The following is a 21409-nucleotide window of genomic DNA, read 5'->3' on the forward strand; positions in this document are numbered from 1 at the left end:
CCATCTCCCGCAACCCACATCCCCGTCACCAAATCCGTCCATCGACATCCGCCCATGTCCAATATTCCTGGGCTGCCTGCGGGCCTCGGCCCCAGGTAACTGCGTTATGTAAGCTACGTGGTTCAAAAAAAGAGACTTTTTGAGGGTACTTGTAGATAGTAGCTACACTACTACGAATCCTCCTATACTTAATACCACTATATCTTAGCTAATAGAGCTATCTACTATATTAAAGCTCTTAGAGTATTTAACTACGCTATATCTAATACTTAGTATAAGGTACTATTATTAATAGTAGTTAGTATAACTTTAAAGTTTTACTAAGTTTAGTAGATTACTACTTTATATTATATAATATTAAGAAAAACTATATAAATACTTAAGAGATATATCTAAATATTCTAGTAATTATTTAAGTTATCTACTATTAAAATATTAATACTTCTCTTAAAATTAAAATAGTAGTTAAAGAAGTTTAGCTAGAAACTAATATAATAGTAAAGATCTAGATATTATAATTAGCTATCTAACAGTAGGGTCTACTAATAGAAGCTAGGGATTCAGACGTAATAATAGTACACTAAGTCATAGTTATAGTTATAGGTTATAGCCTATAATAAATTAAGTCTTTAAAGGCTAAAGTGATTAGTCTGAAGCTTAATAAGTAATTTATAGTAAAAGTAGGCTAAAAATATCTATAAAGATAAATATTAAATTAATTACTAAAAAGCTATAGAAGTCTAACTGTAAGCTAAACTTAAGGTAATACTATATATAAATCTTAAATAATATTTTTTATTTAACTTTAAGTAACTACTTAGATATATAAATAATTATAATTAGTTAGTAATACTAATTAATTACTAGGTATTCCTTTTTATACTCTACTAATTATTTCTTATCTTATTATTATATAACTTATACTATAGTTCTTCTATTCTAAATAAGTTTTTATTATTCCTATAATCTTATAGTATAAATATCCTATTCTACTCTATTCTAGCTGCCTAATATCTAAGTAGGTTAGTTATCTATTATCTTTGCTTATAGGTTATAACACTAGAGTATAATTAGAGTTATTAATAATATTATTAGATATATTGATAATATTATATTAGTTAAAACTAAAAACTATTAATATCTTAGCTATAATAAAAGTAGTATATATAATAGGGATAAAGCTATAGTACTATAATCCTTACTTAGTTAGTTATAGCTATACTAATCTTTTCCCTTAGAGTTCTCTATAACTTTAAGAGATAAAACTAAATAGTAAGATATCCATTAATACCTTAAAGCTTATTAGTAAAAAAAAATCTCTTTCTAGAGCACTAAAAAAAACTTAGTAACAAAACCAAAACCAAAACCAAAACCAATATTCCTAGGCATTACATCAAGCTGCATCTCCAAAGCTCGCAGCTCGTTATCTTTCACATAAGCCAGAACAAACATTCATCGGCGCCCACGCCGAACCCCACCATCGGCCCTCCGCCTTATCAGCACTCCCTCCATGGGGCATAATCCCCCGAGCTCCAACGGTTCGTTTGAGCCGATGCACCTCCAACAGCTGCCCGACCCCTGCAATGATGCAACCCCCAAGACCCTCATCCGCGACGCGCATCGCGATAACGAGCTGCACGCTCAATCACACCGATAACGAGACCTGTGGCGGGGTACGATGTGGAGGGGCACTCGTGCCGGACGCGCATCACGGCTGATAGTGCGCGATGCGACGGCGATAGGCACAGATGAGCACGCGGGTGAGACATGCCGATAGAAGTGACGTTGCCAGGTATTTGTACGCTGCAGAACGGATGCTCACAGACGTTACGAATTGAGGTGAATGATTGTTTTCTCTTTTTCAATTGACATCACCACTTGGACCCTGTTTCAGGACATCTTCATTCATCTTACATCAAATCAGACAACCTTAAGCTGAGAAACAACATGCCTGAAGCCTACCACGCGCATCCCGACTACGGGTTCGACCGCGACTTCAAGGGCTACGGCGAGAAGGGTCTCGCCTGCCCTTGGCCCAACGATGCCAAAATCGCCGTCTCGTTCGTGATCAACTATGAAGAGGTCCGTCCGCCCTCGCCCCTTCTGCTCTGACACATGCTGACAACCTCTCAGGGCGGCGAGAGATCCGTTCTCCTGGGCGACGGCGTCTCCGAGACCAACCTGCGCGAGAACCCCATGGGCGGGCCCCGCGTCAACGAGCGCAACTACAACGTCGAGTCCGAGTACGAGTACGGCTCGCGCGCGGGCTTCTGGCGCCTCTTCCGGCTCTTCAACTCGCGCAAGATGAAGTTCACGCTCTACGCCGTCGCGCAGGCCGTCGAGGAGCAGCCCGAGGTCGCGAAGCGCTGCGTCGAGGAGGGCCACGACGTCGCGTCCCACGCGTACCGCTGGGTCGACTACCACGACTTTCCCATCGAGAAGGAGAAGGAGTATATCCGCAAGGGCATCACCTCGCTGAAGAGCCTGACCGGGTACGCGCCGAAGGGGTGGTACTACGGGCGGCCGTCGCCGCACTCGCGGACGTTGATTGCGCAGGTGTATGAGGAGATGGGCGAGGAGCTGGTGTGGGCGAGTGATACGTACGCGGACGATGTCCCATACTGGACTGATTTGCCTCTGGAGAGGGAGAAGGAGAGTCCGAAGGGGTGCTTGATGGTGCCGTACAGCTACGACTGCAACGACTTCAAGTTCCACATCACCGGGTCTGGATTCCGCGACCCGAATGGCTTCTACACGCATTTGAAGAACGCGTTTGATGTGCTGTATGAGGAGGGTCAGGAGGGCCAGCCGAAGATGATGACGATTGGGTTGCATTGCCGCATCATTGGAAGACCTGGAAGATTCGCGGCGTTGCGCGACTTTGTGGACTACATTGCCCAGAAGGAGGGTGTCTGGGTTGCGACGAGAACGGAGATTGCGGAGGCTTTCAAGGCGAAGTATCCCTACAAGAAGGGACAATTGGCATAGATGGCTTCCGAGGAGTTGTAATGAATGTAAAGACAGAGAGCGCTTAAGTAACGAATCTAATAAAACGCATGACCATAGCAAGCAAGAACATGGTGAGCATCGTTAATAATGTCCCTCCAGACCTCCGAAGTCCCATTCTGAGTCCACTGTTCCTATCGGAAGTGCCTCCGGGATAAATACTGAGTCGTACTCCGGTGCCTTTCCATTGCCGCCTGCATCACCGGGTAGAATCTCCTCGTGTCTGATCATTTCCATATGCTCAGGTATCGAGTCGTCGTGCACCATCTCATTGAACATCCTCCACCCTTGCCATCCGCCAGGCGCTTCTTCGTCCACCTCCATAAACGCCTCTTTAACTGCATCAGAGATGGCATGGCTCATACTCGGCTTACCTTCGTGCTGCGTCTTGGGCGACACGGCAGGACTTGTCGGTGAGACCCCAGGTTCCGCTTCAAGATCCACCTCGAGCGGCTTCAATCCCGAAACCGAGGTAGAACTTGGGTTGACAATGGTCTTGAACAGACTTCCGGAGAGAGCATCAAAGATGTCGCGATATTTGACTGCCCCGGGCCACTTCTCACCAAAGATTGTGAGCGATTGGGAGCAGGCGCGAGTAGCTTCCAGCGCGTCGTATGAGAAGAGAGAGCGGTCTCTCCACAGGCAGTACACGAGCGTGAGTCCCGCGATGAAACATGAGTGCAGCGCCATCATTGTGTAACTGAGAGTCTTTTGCTGATTGAGGCGCTTGTATGTGGTGCATACGCAGGCTGCCGATCGTGCGCTGGTCACGAATCTCGGGTCGGATGTGTTCAAAGTGGGAAGCAGAACGGTGAAGAGCGACAGTATGGACTTGTGGTATTGCCTGAGCGGTGTCAGCGTATCTCCAAGAAATGAGGACCAACAAGCCCCAACTAACAGATTGAAGAAGTCTCTTGAGTCGTGATAGGCGCTTTCTGGATCATACATCCACGTTATGGACTTGGAATCTTTCGGCGGATGTGGGATCGTTCTCGCCCATTCGTCTAGCTCGCCCCGAATAGCCGTCATTTTCGAGTCAAGTTTGGCCCTCTCATCTGGGGATCCCGCAAAAACATCTTTGTCGACTCGGTATACGCGTCTGTGGATTCTCGACTGTATTCGACGGAGCTTGATGATGTGAATGAACGGCTTCATGTTTGACCAAACTGGTTCAGGAGATGCTGGCGGACATCCCAGGGCTGTCAGGTCCCAAAATGCTTGGTCGTCGCTAGGCATCTGGAAGAACAGTAAGCAGGGGATCTTGAAATTGGCAGAAGTTCTGCTGACCTCCACGTTGATATCTCTGTCATCAATGGCAAATGTTCTTCCCAACACCACGCTCGTCATTCTATCCAGGCAGTAGCAAGCCCAGAATGCCCGCCTTCTTATCTCAACATCGCGCTGACTGTGTGACAATGTGCCTGGCTGCTTCCGATGTAGGCCCAGTTCTATGCAAAGCGTCACAGCGTACCGAACCTGCGACCAACAGCCGGCACCGAAAGGGCTTCGCTGGCCATGGACGGCGAGCAACAGCAGGAATTGGACCGTTGCCAGGTTATGCTGCTCTAAGATAAAGTCCATCGGCTCGATGGCTGCTAAGAGATGACGCTGAACTGGTTAACACCCTGTCTAGCTAAGCTCAGGGAAGGTAAACTCACTTCGGGATCGACGTCACAGGGCTTCTTCATCAACTGCAGAAATCTGGCCGAGATCGCATAGATGAGATGCATGATGCTTCTTTGTTGTAACGGCAGAGCTCCCTGATGGTCTTGACTTTCGAACAGTATAGTAAACATCTTTCTGTCTAAAATAGGCCAGCGGGTGTGAAGCCGGTCGAAGAATACGTCAAAGAGCATTTTCGCCTGGTCCGGGTGGGGGAATTCAGACATTGGCTCATCGGAATGAGACGATGGGGAACCTGTCGAAAGCTGTGGTCGAAGGACCCCAGGCTGAACCGCAGCCATGGCTTCGTTGATGGCTCTTCCCCCAGCTCCATGAAATATGGAAGACTGGATCATTCTGGCAATCGTGGCCCCGGAGCTTGAGCCGAGGTAGAACGGCTCTGGTGCCGTGTCTGTGGTCCCTGACGCACAGAGAGACAAGTACGCGACACCATCGACAAGAGAGGAGGGCTCCTCTTCCGAGAAGGAGTCTTGAGACTCTCGGCGCTCGAACTTGTTCAGCTGTGGTGCCTCGGTTGATGATGTCGCTGTAGTGAAGTGATCCTCGGCGAAGTCTGGCATGCGCGCCTCAAGAAACGCGATGCGCTCTTCCAAGGCGCTGATGTACAGCGACTTCCCTCCAGGGTAATGCGGTCTTAGTGTTTTCTCGTACACGCACAATACATTGGCCTTGTCGCAGGACTTGCAACTGGGATGGCCTCCATCGCACTATTCCAGGCTCCATCAGCATGCGAAGCCCCAGCAACAAAATCGGTTCACGTACCCGTTGTTTTCTCCTCTTACAACGCTTGCAAGCGAGAGCGACTCGCGATTTACGGGGCGGCGGAGGTCCCCCGACGAGCGGGGCCGCGTGTGGGCTCACAGGGCTGTCTGGGTGAAATCCGGACCTCGCAGCCAACGAGTTGCTTGTGAAAGTTTGACCGAACATTATTGCAGTCAGAAATCAAAAGTCAAAACACAAACAGTAACGTGTCGGTCTCTGTGAATTTCAGAAAGAATCGACGCAGGAAGATTTTCAGCCGATGGAGTTTACAGGGCAGAGATAGGAGAGAAGAGGGCCTCCAACTGTCCATGAATATGCCGATGCATGGAGACAAGATTAGCATGGGGTCATTCCTGTTGGCTCGTTGGAGATTGGAGCACGTCAACCCCACAGATTAGCTATTCTTCTCCAGGTGATTCCGACGTCCATCGCAGATAAGAACCCTTGTCCGGCAGCCCATAAGCCATGTCATCCTTATCGACCGTCATATTCCCGCCCCCCGCAAGATCTGGCTTACAAACACACCCGTCTGTGTGCGATTCTACCCCCGCAAAATCGGCAAAAGAAATATAGTCGTGGAGGAATCTTGTCTCAGTCAAAATCGCGGGGATGCAGCCCGGTCTATGCCAACGCCGGATGCCGGAAATATAGGTCCAACGGCCCCGTCCCGATGTTCTCGGACTGAGTCAGCACCCTGAAGATTGACGCGTTGCAATAAGAAGCCTTTTTAATGCTTAGTTTCGTTGTTCAGACGCTGTTGTTAGCCCGGGCGACTGGTTACGATGGCGGAAGATTGGGATCACTTCCAGCCTTGGCACCGTTGGCAGCATGACCTGGTCTTGTCAAGGATTTACCCCTCTTCGCCTAGATTCTCAACGACCTGGCCCAGACATTCACCGACTTGACGGCAAGGGTGACACCTTTTACACCACTAACAGCCGTACCAAAACATGAGCTCGTCATTGTGGTCGCGAATAGGGACGAAGACCAAGAGCGCCATTTCTTGGAAAGCTTGGCAAGCCAACTTGGCAGTGCGGGGAGGAATGGGCTAAGCTTCGATGCGATTAGAGTCCTTGATGGCCTCTTGGCCTAGAAGGAAGTGTAAAGAGCGCATATATAGAGCGCGAGATGATGCCCTAATCGATTTCTAGTGTGGGCCTCTTGTCGTACTATCTCGAACCCCTCTATCTCAAGCTGCAGCCTAGGTGATCGTTAGTTCCAACAGCCATGCATCGAAAAAGTCTCGGAAAGAATGATGGGCTTCCCGAGGTTCTTGAAGAGGTCGAAAGCACATTGAAAGTCGACCCGAATATTCGTGATTACTCTGGAGCCCACGAAAAGTCGGACCCTCGCGAGATTGCTCTCGTTCGAAAGCTTGATTGGTGGATCATGCCAATGTGAGTGGTTCCCTCCTTTCACACAACTTCGGAGTCATTGCCTAATCAAATCTACAGATTATGGTTGATGGTAAGTGCTGCCCCGTCAACGAACATTTTTCTTCGGTATTTGATGCCAAGCCCATCTTAGTATTGGCTTAACTACCTTGTGAGTAGATATTCGATGCCACCAAGTATTTAGCAACCGTTCACACGAACTAGGATCGAAATGCTATCGCTCTCGCGAGACTCAACACTCTCGAAGAGGACCTCAACCTCACCCCGACACAATATCAAACTTGCGTGGCCATTCTTTTTGCGGGATATGTCATCGTGGGTATCCCGGCCAATATGGTCGTAACTCGAGTGCGTCCAAGCTGGTGGATGGGCTCCTGTATGGCGGTCTGGGCAGTCATCAGCGGCCTCACAGCCGTGAGCAAGGATTATACTGGACTTCTTCTCACAAGATTCTTCCTGGGAATTACCGAAGCTCCGTACTATCCCGGCGCTCTGTACGTGCTGGCGACTTTCTACACTCGCAAGGAGCTGGCTACCAGGATATCGATCCTGTATACGGGCAACATCTTGGCGACCGCCTTTGCTGGCCTCATTGCACTTGGAATCTTCCAGATGCATGGGATGGTATGGAATATTTACTCTCGACAGCTGGATGTCATCTTGCTAACCATCCAAAGGCTGGGATTTCTGGGTGGCGATGGCTTTTTATCATACAGGGAGTTGTTACCCTGATCATCGCCATCATCGCATTCTTCATCCTTCCCGACGAGCCCTTGACGACCCGATGGCTAACTCCCGAGGAGAGAATACTGGCTAACGAACGGATTCTACGAGACACCGTGGGCAATACCGGACAGACTACTACTTGGAGTGGCCTCATCGAGGCGGCGAAGGACCCAAGAGTCTGGCTGTTTACGGCTATGCAGCACTTTCATCTCGGAGCGAACGGGTTCAAGAACTTCTTTCCCACTGCGGTGGAAACGCTTGGGTTTAGCGAGACAGTCACACTTGTTCTCACATGCCCACCGTACCTGATTGCAGGCATCATTTCCATCGCCTGGTCATGGTCATCTGGGAGATTTAATGAGAGAACCTGGTAAGTAGAAGGATTTAGACGCTGTTTGTGAGTCAACATCGACATTTCTGACATTAGGATCCCAGGCACATTACCATCGCAAAGGCGATTGCAGTCTTCGGTTTCGTTCTAGGTTGCGCCACGCTTAACACAGGTGCTCGGTATTGTAAGTCTTGTACTAACAGACGTTTCGCCCCTGCCATTCACTAATGGCTGGTTATCAATAGTCGCAATGTGTGTTTTCTCTATTGGGTATGCCTCTCAAGAGATCCCTAAAGATGGCCATCTGGGCTAAATTCTGCTGCAGTACCTACGCCGTCAATAGTATCATTCTTGGCTGGGTGTCAGCAACATGCTCTCAAATGAAAGAGAAAAAGGCTTCATCCCTAGCCATAGTCAACTGCATTGCTGTTAGCTCTTTCATCTGGACTCCTTACATGGTAAGTCATTGTTCTCAAGTGCACATTCAGCATACTGACGACAAACGCAGTGGCCCAAGTCTGACGAGCCTCGGTACGTTATGGCGATGTCAACAAGCGCGGCTTTGAGCGTCGCAACAGCTGCCGGGGCATGGGCGATGCGATTCTGGCTGAAGCACGAGAACAAGAAAATTCGGCAGTCAGAGGATGAGAACGTATTGTTTTACGCCTACTAAACGTCTAGAAACAGTTTCAGGGATTGTCTCCCCATCTTACTTGTTACCAAAGATTTGCGTCGTATTAGTCGAGTCGAGTCCTGGGCACGCATGTAATCAGGCGGCAATTGCCGTGTGGGAGGTTTATGTTTCGATCAGTCGAAAGAGAGCCAAAGCTTTCAGTGAGAGTCCTGTTCGGATTCAATCATGTAAGAAGGTAGTTCTGGGCACTTTGGTTTTAGTACGAAGGATTTCATGCCTGTAACCTCGGCCTTGTCTCATTGGCTCATGTTACGGGGGCCCTAGTTCAGCTAGACTACAAATGCAAGTGACGTGGCAATTGAATATCACGCGGCATCTTACTCCGCCATATTCAAGCTCGACTTCGGGCCGTTAAATGTCACGAGTAGACAGCGTTCTACGTCGTGATCAGACGAATTTCAAGCTTTGAGAAACCCATCTTGAAAACCTAATCCGTCACTCTTGTCTTGTATGATTACAAACCTGAGCCTTTCCAACATGGCGGAATCAACTTTGTGCTCGTCATGCCTTGAAATCTTCAGCGGCAGCTACATCACCGTTGGGGAATATCTTAAGCATCACTCCGATCAGATCCCGCACAGCCAATTACTGTTCCCCACTGAAAGACATCACTGGAGGCTTGAACTCGACGTACCCCTAGCGTCACAACAAAGACCGTCACTGCATCTCCATCATTCTATCCAAAAGCTTGCCGAGGCACGACATGAGTGCTCACTCTGTGCCATGATCTACGATCAGCCGAGGGATCTCAGCGACGATTACGAGGACCACAACTGGGCGATTCCATTGATTGTTCCGCAGGAACATTTTTTCCCTTGGGGCGCTTTCAAGTTGTGCTTCCTGTATGTCCAAAGCGTCAAAGATGGCATCTACACTCATCGGGGCATTCGAGAACTCAACAACTTTGAAGTTGTGGGTAAGTCGTCACTGAGACTTAATTTTGACGCATGATCTGGGCTTGTTGAAGACTGATTGAACGAGGCAGACATGTCAATTCCCAGTGACACCAATAATTGGTTGCCGGAGCTTTCTCGTCAGGATTCACTGGTACGCATCAAAGACTGGCTGCACGTGGAAACACCACTCCCATCGATGGGTCTGACCTCCACCCTCCCAACGAGACTCATACACTTCCTCCCGGCAAATGCAAGCGAAAAGTCAGAAATGGTGAGGCTGGAAACAAATAACATGAACGCCACCACTGAATACGCTGCGTTGAGTCATTGCTGGGGAGGGAAGCATCCCCTTATGCTGCGCCATGAGAACCTGAAGGAACTAGTTGGCGGAGTGCCTCTCAACACTCTTCCAAGAACCTTTCAGGATACCATCAAGCTTGCTGCGTCTTTAGACATCCATCATCTCTGGATTGACTCTCTGTGCATCATTCAAGATTCCAAAGAGGACTGGGAGGCCGAGGCAGCCCGCATGGCGTCCGTGTACCTTGGTGCCAAGGTGACAATTTCCGCGACTGCCGCAGATGACTCGTCAACGGGTACGATGCCCGACTCCATGCTGCGATATCCTACGTACGTCAAGCCGACCTGGACCGGGTTTGAGGACATCCCGATGCTCCAAAAGCCATTCAGAATCATCGACAACACGTCATTTAGCCGTCGCGTCCTCCTCCGAACCATATTCACTCGCGGTTGGGTGTACCAAGAGCGAATCCTGTCGCCGAAGGTCATTCACTGCGCCGACGATCAGTTGTGGTGGTTCTCTATTTCCGACGCTAAAGGATATGTTTTCAACGAGACCTGCAAGGGACATGAGTTTGATGTCTTGCGTATGTCCAGCCTTTCGCAGTCTGTTTCTCCATCTGAGCTATATTCTGTGCGGTCGAGCTCGGAGGCTTCGCCCTCAAGACGTGTTTGGTGGAGCCTGGTGGAAGACTACATGACGCGGCAATTTACGTTCGATTCGGACAGGCTTATTGCCATCGGAGGGGTGACATCTGTCTATCAACGGCTATCAGGCTTGCGCGAAGATGCTTACCTTGCCGGGTTATGGCGGCATACACTCCTTGAAGATCTTCTTTGGACCACGCGAGAGGGACGACGATCATCCCCTCCACAAGGCTACCGTGCACCATCGTGGTCATGGGCATCCATGGAGCCGATTCACTACCACACCCACAAATTCTCACTAGGATCGGTGAACGTGCAGTCTTCGTCCGACGGTCTCCGAACATTCGGTTTGGTAGCCAGCGTTGAAGATGCCAAAGTGGAAACCACTTCGTCGAGGTTCGGCTCGGTGATGGACGGACACTTGGTTCTTCACGGCCCTTTAATCAGAGCCAAGCTCTCATCACAGATGATCGACGTTCCAGGGGCCTACATGTATGCCTCAGGGATTTCGGAGTTCTTCCCTGGCGGCATGTTGAAGTACCAGTTGAGCACATTGTCGCTGCCCGAAAGAGAAGACGCCAAGGGCAAAGAGATAGCTGATGTGATTGCGGACGTGGACCTTGTCACCAAGCCTACTTTGGACGACACTTTCCCCATTTACTGTTCGATGGGAGAGTCTGTCGTCTACCTGGCCGTTATTGAGCACCACCAGTTCACGCAGGACAGCAAGCTAAAAGCGGATAGGGCCCACGCCCTCGTGCTTGAGCGGGGCTTGTACGATGGGGAATATCGCAGAATTGGATATGTATACATGGCGCCAACTGTATTGTATCCCTTATCCTTGCATGGGACATTTGGCGCTTTTGATCCCCTCAACCAGGACGAATACCTGAGGGTTGGGGAGAAACCCGGGTACTACGTTTATCGAGTCGTCTAATCGGTTTGTGGGGATTGAAGCGATAAGTTCCGTCATGACAACATGCGAGCCAGTCACGATTCGAGACAGGCTGGTCTAAAGCCGGGGGCGATTCAGTAAAACGTCAGTTGTCTTGTTACTCTGGTTAACACCCTTGCTGTCTTCGCTTCAGAAGGTGACAGCACCTTCCAATGTCAGCTGAGGGAACTGTCGTGTGTTGCAGGGGTCTGTAAATTACAGTAGAGGGTCGCCCACGCCAACCAAAAACCCGCTCAACCCTTGCATTCAAGCTTTTGGTAGGTTGCCACTGAGGATCTTGTTCTGTTAAGGTTGGATGCGCCTTAACAGCCCCAGTACGAAAGGCTCAAGCGGGACATGGATTGTTTGGCGATGTTTACCTTAAGCGTACATTTGCGCCGTGGTTGCAGTGTGAAAACCTATCATTTCGCACTTATATTTAGCATGCAGTTGAAGCCAAGATTGACGATGTTTGGCCGCGAAAGAGTATCAGTGCCAAAAAGCTCTGTGAAGATTGAAAGTTGAAGATAAACATAAAATCTTCGCATTCGCTTTTCGGTCTTGCCGCCTTTGGTCAACCGTAAGTTGTGTTCCTCCTCGCTTTGAACCCACGTGGATCTGTAGTCCGAGTCAGAATCGTCAGTTGTTCGATTGAACAGCCCGGGGTAGGCGAGATCAGGGGGGCGCTCTGCCCCAGTGCGAGTCATTACCTGTTCGAGAGGAATGTGGGCGCGGTTTCCCTCGCGTGAAACTGAATGCAACCCTACCCCGGCTGTTGTCCAAGACATCTCGACTTTAACATGCGGTTGTCCCCTCTCTCCCCATCTCGGAAGATTCTTTTCCTCTCTTTTCCCTTCCCACTTGGAATCTCCGCCAAGTCAGAGGCACGTTCTCAGACATGCAAACTTCAACGACCACGGTCGCAGGATGATTCCCTACACCAACATGGCTATGTTACCAGAGGCTAAGGTGTATTTGATCGCGAATTCGGTATTGGTGTTTGTTACGTTGTTGGTGGTTGCCCTTCGAGTTGTCTCTCGTGTTTTGGCCGGCTCAAAACTTGGTTGGGATGATTACTTCACTCTTTTGGCCGTGCCCCAGGGCATTGTCATGTTAGTGTTACAAGGACTTTGTAAGTCTCACGACATAGTGCGCGTTTCAATGAACATTCATCTTAACTATGTCTTAGGGACTGCTGCAGGTCTTGGGTATCAGTTGTCGGAAATTGGTGACAACTGGACCTTTGTAGACTCGGTGAGTCTTTATTTTATAACATCAACATTGAGTCTTGCCTTCTAAGGATCGTTTATTAACGCCATGACGTCCAGCTTTTCCTTCCCTTCGAAACCATCTTCGGCGTCGTCAGCCTGACGACGAAACTCAGCGTCCTCTTTTTCTACCTTCGAGTATTCACCAGTCGACCTATGCGCATCGCGACTCGATTAACCTTCGTCATTGTTATTCTTTGGGGCATCGGAAATGTCCTCCAGACTGTCCTCGTCTGCCACCTGACGGACGGAAAATGGCACGCCACGAACAAAGACATCTGCCGCGATCACGAGGCTAGCATTCTATCGACCGGACTTTTCAACTGCATCAGCAACACTATAATCATGGTCGTCCCGCTGTACACGATTTGGACGCTGCGAAAGGTCAGCGTCTCGACACGATGGGGTCTCAGCGCGGTATTCTTGTTGAATCTTATGTGGGTACCCCTCCAGTCGCCTTGGCTCTCGGAGATTGATGCTTGTTCCCGATGATCACCGAGCTAACGACCATCTAGCGCAATCATCGCGTCCGTAGTGAGACTCGCCATCATGATGGATGTCCACAGCCTTTCGCAAGTTATGAGGAACCTGGCCGTTACGACTTTCTTGACTGTCCTCGAGACCCACTTGACGATCTTGTGCAACAGTCTTCCAATGCTTCTCCCATTGTGGGCATTCTGGAAACACCGACGATTCGAGACGGACGAGTATGTATCGAGACTCGGCGGCTCAACCCAATCGGGCAAGCACGACCACCTGGTGGAGGATCTTACGAACGGCATACCACTCGAAACCATGTACGGCAGCAACATCACTCACTTCACGACCACGGTTGGAACTGGGGGCATGAGAAGGGGTTCAGGAAATGACGGTGACTCTGATGTCTCGGAAACGGAGTCTACCCAAAGGCTGCCAAGGAATGCGCAAGCTATCACGATTGAGACAAAATGGTCTATCAAGGAGGAGACGACGAAGTAGACTTAATGACCCCTGTAGTAATTGTAACGAAGATATTCTCCTACGTCAGTCGTTTACCAATGGGTAATGTCTATTTGCATCTGCTTACTGCATGGCAACGAAAAGCAAGATGATTGCCTGTCTCGCTCTATGACTTGGTGTGGAAAGCCGCAACTCATGGTGATCACAATCCCAGCAGATGCATTGCGTTTGAGTCAGATGAACTCAAGATATGCACAACCTAAGGACAAGCAATCAGTCTGAATCCTGTCCCAAAACCGTCGGTTCCTTCCGTCCTGCTGCTGGGCGATGGCTCGTATCGCCGCACGGCTCGTAAAACAAACCCAAAGGGGGAAGTCCGAAGGTCTATGTCCCATCACAGAAACCCCCGGGGCGGAGTAGAGCCAATCAACGTATACGAAAATACATCAAGAAACATTAGCTTGACGATAATTCTGACGAAGCAAGAAACATTTGAGCAATCTAGCCGCTCTAAGTTTAGCGTAGCCGAAGTGACAAGCATTCCACATGGTAGTCGCATTGTCTGTGCATGGGATCCAATCCTTGCGGCACAGGCTTATCGAGGGCCTTACGGTAGTGGGCTCATCCGATAGATGGTTCATCATTCAGGAGGTCAGACAGCCCCCGATTTTTACCCCGAAATTTTTCTCAAATCTGGTGTTGCTGTTCTTGTCTTGAGAGCCGTACGCAGGAAAGAAGACCCTCGTCTTGGACCTGGATTCACGCAGCCAGCTATGGATACCATATCGACACTCGACACTGCGGCGTGCATTCTTAACGCAACCTCGTTTACTGAGACAGCTTTCGCAGTTGCACAGAGCTCTGAAGTACAGTCGCCGTATCACAATGGCGAGGCAATTCTGGGATCCCTCAGAACATTGAGAATGGCACTGTCAGACATGCAAGAGCGTCTCGCGGCCAGGTCCACGGTTTTAGACAATGCACTTCCGCTGCGAGATCTGGCGTCTTCTCGAGACGCGGCCATTGTACTCCTTGACAGCATTGAACATGTGTTTACACGATCGACCGACAAGCCAACCGGAAGAACTGGACAAATCGCTACGGATGCCCTTTTGAGGTTGAAGCTAGAGGAATCTATTCGCCTCAAGACTACTGTAACGCGTGAAATCGCTCATATTCTTAGGTACGTCAAAGAAGACGAGCTCCAGCATACGAGAACTTTCATCCATTCTAACGTGACAGCCCAGCTCTCGAATCTTCCAGCTGAGCCAGTCCCTGACGATGCTCGAAAGCCAGAACCGATACGCTAGACCAGAACACGAATCTCAAGTCGATCTCATGTCACGAGACTTGGAACACTTGAGAATACAAGCACAAAAGCATTTGTCGAATCCAGATGCCACCTACACGCAGGCCGACATCGAACAACTCAGAGTCCTGCTTGTCCGACTGGCTGAAGCAGAGGATGCGTTACTAGCCGATACGATTGTTTCGAGCCTCAATTACACCAGCAGACCTATCCGTCTCGATTCCATTCCCCAGGCGCACCAAGATACTTTCCAATGGGCCTTTGACTCTAGGCTGGCGAACTGGTTCCTTTCTGGGAGTGGCACTTTCTGGATCTCTGGGAAGCCAGGTTCTGGAAAGTCCACGTTCATGAAGTTCATTTCCAAACATACTCGGACCAAAGAGCTGTTGGAGACCTGGGCGGGCCCAACCGGCACACTGGCTATTGCGACGCACTGCTTTTGGATCGCGGGCACGCCGATTCAGAAATCCTGGCAGGGGCTTCTCCAGTCTTTACTCCATGATCTACTTCGTGGGCATCCACAAGCTGTCTCCATAGCCTGCCCGAATCGCTGGGCAGCTGCTAAAGTTGGAAAGTGGCAGGCGGCCGCTGAACCGTGGTCTGTGGAAGAGCCTGCTGTTGCGTTGCGAGCCCTATCAACAGCGGAGCGGATGTCATTGAGTATGTGTCTCTTCATCGATGGACTGGATGAATATGACAGCAATCACGCGGAACTCTGCCAAGTACTCCTTGATATGGCCAAGTCTCCCCACGTCAAGATATGCCTATCTAGCCGTCGTTGGCCAGTCTTCGAGAGGATCTTCGGCCAACATGGTCAGGAGAGCCTGGATATCCACGAGCTGACGCGGGACGATATCCGGAAATTCGTCAACGACCAGCTGCAGGCTGACCCTCGATGGACTGCCGAGACTTCCGAGGGCGTTACCCTAGCGAAGGCCGAGCTCGTGAACCGAATCGTAACTCAGGCTGACGGTGTATTTCTCTGGGCCTTCTTCGTGACTAGATCGTTGCGAGAGGGTCTCGCCAATGGTGAGAAGATGGAAGATCTCGCCCGACGCTTCAGCCAACTACCATCCGACTTGGATCAACTTTTTCAACACATGCTGGACAGTGTGAATCCTACGGATCATCGCACGATGGCGGGCATCTTACAAGGCGCGGTGCACGCACTGGAACCGCTTCACATCGATCTCTACCACCAGTTGGAAAAAGAATTGCAAAATCACAATTCCGTGTCGCAAAACTCGGAACAGCTTGGGTCCGTCCAGAGCGTTGCCCTCCGGAGAGATCAGACGGTCCGCAGCATCAATCAGAAGACAAAGGGCCTGCTTAAGCTTGTTTATGATTGATTTGAGTTCCTCCATAGGACCGTCAAGGACTTCGTCTCGACAAAAGATGTTGGTGACTATCTGCGCAGCAAGTTGCCGTCGGACTACAATGGCTTCACATCCATCGCCGCAGCGTACCTCGGATTTCTCAGAGGCACAAGACAGAAAAGCTCACTTGTCGTAGACGTGATCAGGCAGGGACGGGGGTTGAACAGCGGTCCGCTCATTTCGCATCTGAACCAAGCCCTGTTTTACGCGTCGGAAGCACTCAAACAAGCCGAGCAGCCTGACTCTGCCCAGCGCCAACAGATTGAGAAGCTCCTAGATGAGTACGAAGCCGCCATCGTGGAAATGGTCAGCCTCGGCCATGTAACTGTTAGGGGCGCCAACTCTGATCGTCTCGATGCAAGGCTGTTGTTTCGCGAGGAGCTCCTTCGCCATGAACTGTCGCCTTATCTGACAAAGAAGATCGCCGAGCAGCCAAATTTCTTCGACGTGTTTGATGAGTCGCCGCAGTTTGCAGCGCTTATGCCCATGTCCCGTGACGGTGGTGAGAGCCCTGGGCCCTCGTCAAAAGTCCTCGACATTCTTCTCGGGCGCGGTGAGGATCCCAACTTGCTACCTCGACAGTCGGATGTTCCCAGCGCGCTGGATGCACCATCACCTTGGGTGCTTTTTGCGCGCAGTACAATGTCGGTTTTCAACATGCTATCGGGACCGTGCATGTTTCCTGCCCTGCGATGGAACGACTCCTTGAGGAATGCCACCTTCAGTCGGTTGTTGTCCCACGGCGCCAATCCCAATCAACCTCTACTGGACCGTCCTGCGGCACGTACCGTCTTCTCGCATTTCCTAGATATAGCTCTATCCAAGTTTCTTGGCGAAGAGTGTTTCGAAGACTACCTCAGGACCCTGGACACCTTCCTGCGAGCAGGTGCTAGTCTTGGGGTGCCAGAGATCAACAGATTGGAGAGTCCAAGTGTTGAGCCGGCGTCTGCAAACCTTGCGAGAAGACGTCCAGAGGAAACGGTGCTGGTGTCTTTCTGTAACGAGTTGAAGGGACTTACAGCGAAGTTGGCGGCTGATTCACGGAGAGCCACTTTTGTCACCTCGGTATTGGAGAAAGTCGTTCTGCACTGTTGCGGTAGAGAGGAAGATCTGGGGAAGTTGCGTTTGGCAATTTCTCAAGGTTGCCCTGCAAATGTTGCTGTGCCCCTACAGCAGTTGATCGATTCTGAGAGCATTCTCGTGAACTCCCAAAGGAATCCAAGGAGGCTAGTATCGAATTGTATGCCATCAAAACGAAGTACTTGAAGGGGGGGTAACGGCACTGGTTCCATCGACAAACTCGTCGACAGCTCCGCTTGGGTTGACCCAACTACTTCGGCTTTTTTAGAAACCGGGTGCTCAAGTATGTGTCATTCGACCTGTAGAACTATCCGCTTGACTTTGGTTCACCTAATCTCAAAATAAAGTACCATCGTGTGACCTTGTAAGTCTTAACGGTACGGCAGGTATGCCGCGAATATCACGGATGTTGAAGAAACCTACAGGGCTCTTTCAAACATTGCAAACTAAGTGGTATGTTGCTTTGAATGAAAAGAGAGACTGATGAGGATGATCCCACCGAGTGACATATGACGTTAGTACAGTCGTTTCCTAGTTTTCCTTGCAAACTTTAAATGACTCTGTTTTAATATGTGAAAATAAGCGGCAATCATTCGGATTGTCGTCTGATTCGCCGTTACTCCGCGCGCGATTGTACGAACACCCGTAGCATGCGAGGGCATAAATGATATGGAATGACTGCGTATTCCATAAGAGGACAAGTAATGCTGTGAGACTGCCCAATAGCTAGATGATTGTAATGGAGCGTAATTGTCCGTCAATTTTGAAGTCTTCCATGATACCGACTGGCCACCAACGGAAGCATGTCAACCGTTCTTCCTCCTCCGTCTGCGGCCTTAGAAGCCGTGTCATTTCGTTCTCGCCATCCTTGCAAAAACGTGAAAGCCCTCGTAACTCTGCCATATGAGGGTGTACTTGCGCCCAAAGCGTCAGAGACAAAATATCAAACGCCACCCAAAGGGTCTGCCCCCTGTGCTCGCGAACCACGCTGTTGTCATAAAAGAATTCTTCTCCGTCCACCGCCTTGTTTATTACATCAAGAGCATATAATCCGTGAACGTCTTCATCATTCGCGCTCGGATTCTCGGAGGACTCGTTGATTTGGTTCAGTGCCAAATCGCGCCATCCGATTCTCAGGAACGGGGGATTGAAAGTACTGCCTCCACGTATAGCCGGAGGACGACACCGCGACCCTCGAGTCCTTGAGGGCGAGAGTCAGCTAGATTCTGCCGAGGGCGGGCTTGATCAAGGCTGCACGTGCGCTGAGGACTCAGGGTGCCTCAGGAGCCAATATCAAAATCAAGACAATGCATTTAACTCACCCCTGAATCATATCAAGGATGCTTTCCAGTATTTCGTATTGATTCGGCTCGAATCTCAACTGCACCAGGTCTATGATCCTGTCTTCATCATCATCTGTATCCCTTCGTCGGCTCTTCCATTGAATCAGTTGTGGGTGGAATTCTCGAACCGCTTGAAAGTAGACCTTGAAAAATTCTACCGATGAACCGCTCTTTTCCGCATCAAGGATGCTCTGAAACACTTCTAAAAAGACGACGCCTCTGTTGATGGCTGGAAGTGCTAGTCTTGGGCTCGGATACCTGGAATAAGCTCTCCAGGGGTCAAAAAACCCACTGTGCTCCTTGGGGTCACCATCAAGTTGTGCCCAAGTCTCTCGGGCACTATGTATCGGTTGATATAGATACATAGACATATCATTATACTTAGCTGAGAATGGACCGCAAAGCAGCTGCCCACGGGAGTGTGTTCCAACCCTGCAATCGGCTCGCAGTAACGGCAGGGGTAAGGTTTGCTTATCGCCGCATGCTGAAAAAATATTGCAATCAAGTCGATAGTACTCCAAAGAGGCGAAGCCACCTAGATAGGAATAGAAGTGTTCGGAAGGGCGAAAGCGCTCTTCAATTGTCGGCAGAGCATGAAAGCATGTAATTACAGAAGCAGATATAAGTCGGAACTTGGCTTCGTCATTGATCTGTTGTAGCACACAAAGTCTGGTTCTGGGGGTCATTTCCGCGGCTTCGTAATTCCGCGACGGCAAACCGTTTTTGTAATGCGGCTCGCAGGTTTCGTTGTCGTTGTCGCAAAGGGCGAACAGATGGGTTTTGTCCGGTTCGTTTGCGGGATCGATGATGCATTCGTTAGCATACAGGTAAATGGTGCTTTTTCTGGCCTTCAAAAAATGGACGTAAACTTCGCCATGTTTCTCAATCTCTGCTTTTGCAAAGTCGGTGTTGCCGAAAGACATTATGTGTATTGCTGTCAGATTGAATGCTCCGGTTGAACTGTCTATTGCTGCTTGAGTATACCAGCACGTTGCGAAACACGTCTGGTAACAAAGGCAGTTGAGCCACTCGCAGACCACTTTCAGACAATTATGTCGGGTTAGACTTGCGGAATTCTCAACCATTTTGAAGCCACCTTCCGCGGGATCGTCACACTTGTGGTGGCTTGAATAGACCTCTACAAAGTCCTTTGACTTGTAGAGCCAGTCAGGCTGTAGGTTGCCTGTGCGAGGAACGAGGGGCTCACTTCCGGACGCATCATACTGAGCGGGAGGCGCCCAAGAAGGCATCCCTTCTGGTGCCCGCCGCCCAGATGCGTGAAATAAAACACGAAGATCCCTCTTGGTAAGCAGATAATAAGCGTAGTAACCAATGACGAGGTGTCTGAAGGAGATGGAATATGCCGGGACTATGCGACGCTCGCCTGTATCAATCAAGCCCAAGATACCGAAGATCTTATCGCGGGGATCTGAGGCTCGTGAAGCATCCACGAATTCGACAGCTGCCCGAAGATTGTTTCCCGACTGATCACCTATTGACTTTCGTGTTATGAAAGCAAACCATGGCATATCGCAGGCTTGAACTACCTGGGAGCAGACCGCCTGATCAACGATGAACTCTATGTCGCCGACACGGAGGGTAATGTTTCTTGACATGATAAGTTCTTGGATGATCCAAAGACGTCGGAAATATTGTCTCCTGAGGACATCGGATAACGTCCACTGTCTTGAGGAACTCAACGATGCCGACGGCAGTTGTGGTTTCTCTGCAAGACTGTTGAGCTCTTGTAGATGGTGTCTTTTGGGATATGGTGACGATGTCGATGTCGGAGGGACCAGGTCAGGTCCGAGGTAGATGACAAGTTGACGGGCTTTCTCGTAAATCCGACCCATCTTGGCAACTTGCTCTTGTCTTTCTTGCATATCAGTCTGATCAATGCAGATTGCGTCCACCCAGATGGTTCGGACACCTTTCCACGGTCGCATGTGCCTCAGCATCTCCCAACAGTTATGGGTCTGAAGAAGAATATCCCAAAATGGTCCGATGTAAACCGGTTGATTGAGGCGACTATCTCCATTCTCGCCACCCCATGTATAGGATACCGTTTCGTATTCATGATAACGGAGGTCATCGTTCACCTCCAAGCTCACTTGGATGGGGTGATTGACGTCGTCAACTGCATAGAGACACATAACGCGAAATTCGCACTCCTTCAGCCGTTGGGGGTAAATGTGGCGCTTGTATGCATTCCATGACGATTCGTCTTCGTCGGGAGTTGAAGCTGGCATATTATCTTCAGGCGGTCGTATTGGTACGGGATGTCCATCCGGTCCCTTGGTGACATACGGCACGCATGGCGGCCACCACAGATGCATCTGACTTGGCGGCTCATCCGGAGGAAGAAAAGGTATCGGCGATGCTTTAGATGCCTCCGCCGCAACTAGTGCATCTATGTCTGGGTGACTGTCGCATGATTCGCAGTATGGTCGTTGCTGCTGGACGACAACGCGTGGGTTGGAGCAGGAGGGCGCGTGCCATCGACTCATCCTGGCACAAGACGGCGGCAGCAGCCTGAGCGAAATGACCGTATGTGATGGGTCCGATACTTGAGTAGAGACGATGCGATGATTTAGTGATTTTCAAAGTTTGTCTTGAACGTGAAGAAGTAGACACTCAAGTTTCTGAAAGGGAGGTTTGGTACGCGACGAGATTTGAGGAATTTTACGTGCGGGGTTGCTGTGGCTATGCTCAAATCTCTC

General features: G+C 49.8%; 7 protein-coding genes across 7 annotated transcripts; 5 read left to right on the top strand and 2 right to left on the bottom strand.

Moving 5' to 3' along the window:
* Positions 1 to 1947: 1947 nt before the first annotated feature.
* cda1-1 (Chitin deacetylase 1) lies at positions 1948 to 2988 on the top strand (the record flags this gene model as incomplete). Its single annotated transcript, XM_037321347.1, has 2 exons — positions 1948 to 2082; positions 2134 to 2988. 2 exons carry the CDS (start codon positions 1948 to 1950, stop codon positions 2986 to 2988), a joined length of 990 nt encoding a protein of 329 aa, XP_037180064.1.
* A 102-nt stretch (positions 2989 to 3090) lies between these two features.
* Positions 3091 to 5616, bottom strand: uaY-7 (Positive regulator of purine utilization; the record flags this gene model as incomplete). Its single annotated transcript, XM_037321348.1, has 4 exons — positions 3091 to 3850; positions 3905 to 4614; positions 4665 to 5396; positions 5452 to 5616. The coding sequence occupies 4 exons, from the start codon at positions 5614 to 5616 to the stop codon at positions 3091 to 3093; spliced, it is 2367 nt and encodes a 788-aa protein (XP_037180065.1).
* Positions 5617 to 6678: 1062 nt separating this feature from the next.
* CGCA056_v006098 (putative transporter) lies at positions 6679 to 8575 on the top strand (the record flags this gene model as incomplete). Its single annotated transcript, XM_037321349.1, has 8 exons — positions 6679 to 6848; positions 6906 to 6918; positions 7050 to 7469; positions 7523 to 7941; positions 8007 to 8086; positions 8148 to 8172; positions 8228 to 8360; positions 8411 to 8575. The coding sequence occupies 8 exons, from the start codon at positions 6679 to 6681 to the stop codon at positions 8573 to 8575; spliced, it is 1425 nt and encodes a 474-aa protein (XP_037180062.1).
* Positions 8576 to 9319: 744 nt separating this feature from the next.
* Positions 9320 to 11377, top strand: CGCA056_v006099 (uncharacterized protein; the record flags this gene model as incomplete). The annotated part of the gene is made up of 2 exons (XM_037321350.1): positions 9320 to 9512; positions 9582 to 11377. 2 exons carry the CDS (start codon positions 9320 to 9322, stop codon positions 11375 to 11377), a joined length of 1989 nt encoding a protein of 662 aa, XP_037180063.1.
* Positions 11378 to 12319: 942 nt separating this feature from the next.
* On the top strand, positions 12320 to 13620 carry CGCA056_v006100 (uncharacterized protein; the record flags this gene model as incomplete). The annotated part of the gene is made up of 4 exons (XM_037321351.1): positions 12320 to 12506; positions 12564 to 12628; positions 12703 to 13079; positions 13158 to 13620. The coding sequence occupies 4 exons, from the start codon at positions 12320 to 12322 to the stop codon at positions 13618 to 13620; spliced, it is 1092 nt and encodes a 363-aa protein (XP_037178883.1).
* Positions 13621 to 14354: 734 nt separating this feature from the next.
* On the top strand, positions 14355 to 17532 carry CGCA056_v006101 (uncharacterized protein; the record flags this gene model as incomplete). The annotated part of the gene is made up of 3 exons (XM_037321352.1): positions 14355 to 14764; positions 14829 to 16148; positions 16257 to 17532. 3 exons carry the CDS (start codon positions 14355 to 14357, stop codon positions 17530 to 17532), a joined length of 3006 nt encoding a protein of 1001 aa, XP_037178884.1.
* A 1029-nt stretch (positions 17533 to 18561) lies between these two features.
* On the bottom strand, positions 18562 to 20842 carry CGCA056_v006102 (Heterokaryon incompatibility protein 6, OR allele; the record flags this gene model as incomplete). Its single annotated transcript, XM_037321353.1, has 3 exons — positions 18562 to 18565; positions 18669 to 18918; positions 19897 to 20842. 3 exons carry the CDS (start codon positions 20840 to 20842, stop codon positions 18562 to 18564), a joined length of 1200 nt encoding a protein of 399 aa, XP_037178885.1.
* Positions 20843 to 21409: the final 567 nt, after the last annotated feature.

The sequence above is a fragment of the Colletotrichum aenigma genome (assembly GCF_013390185.1).
Source record: "Colletotrichum aenigma strain Cg56 chromosome Unknown KSG_Cg56_contig04, whole genome shotgun sequence".
Lineage (NCBI taxonomy): Eukaryota > Fungi > Ascomycota > Sordariomycetes > Glomerellales > Glomerellaceae > Colletotrichum > Colletotrichum aenigma.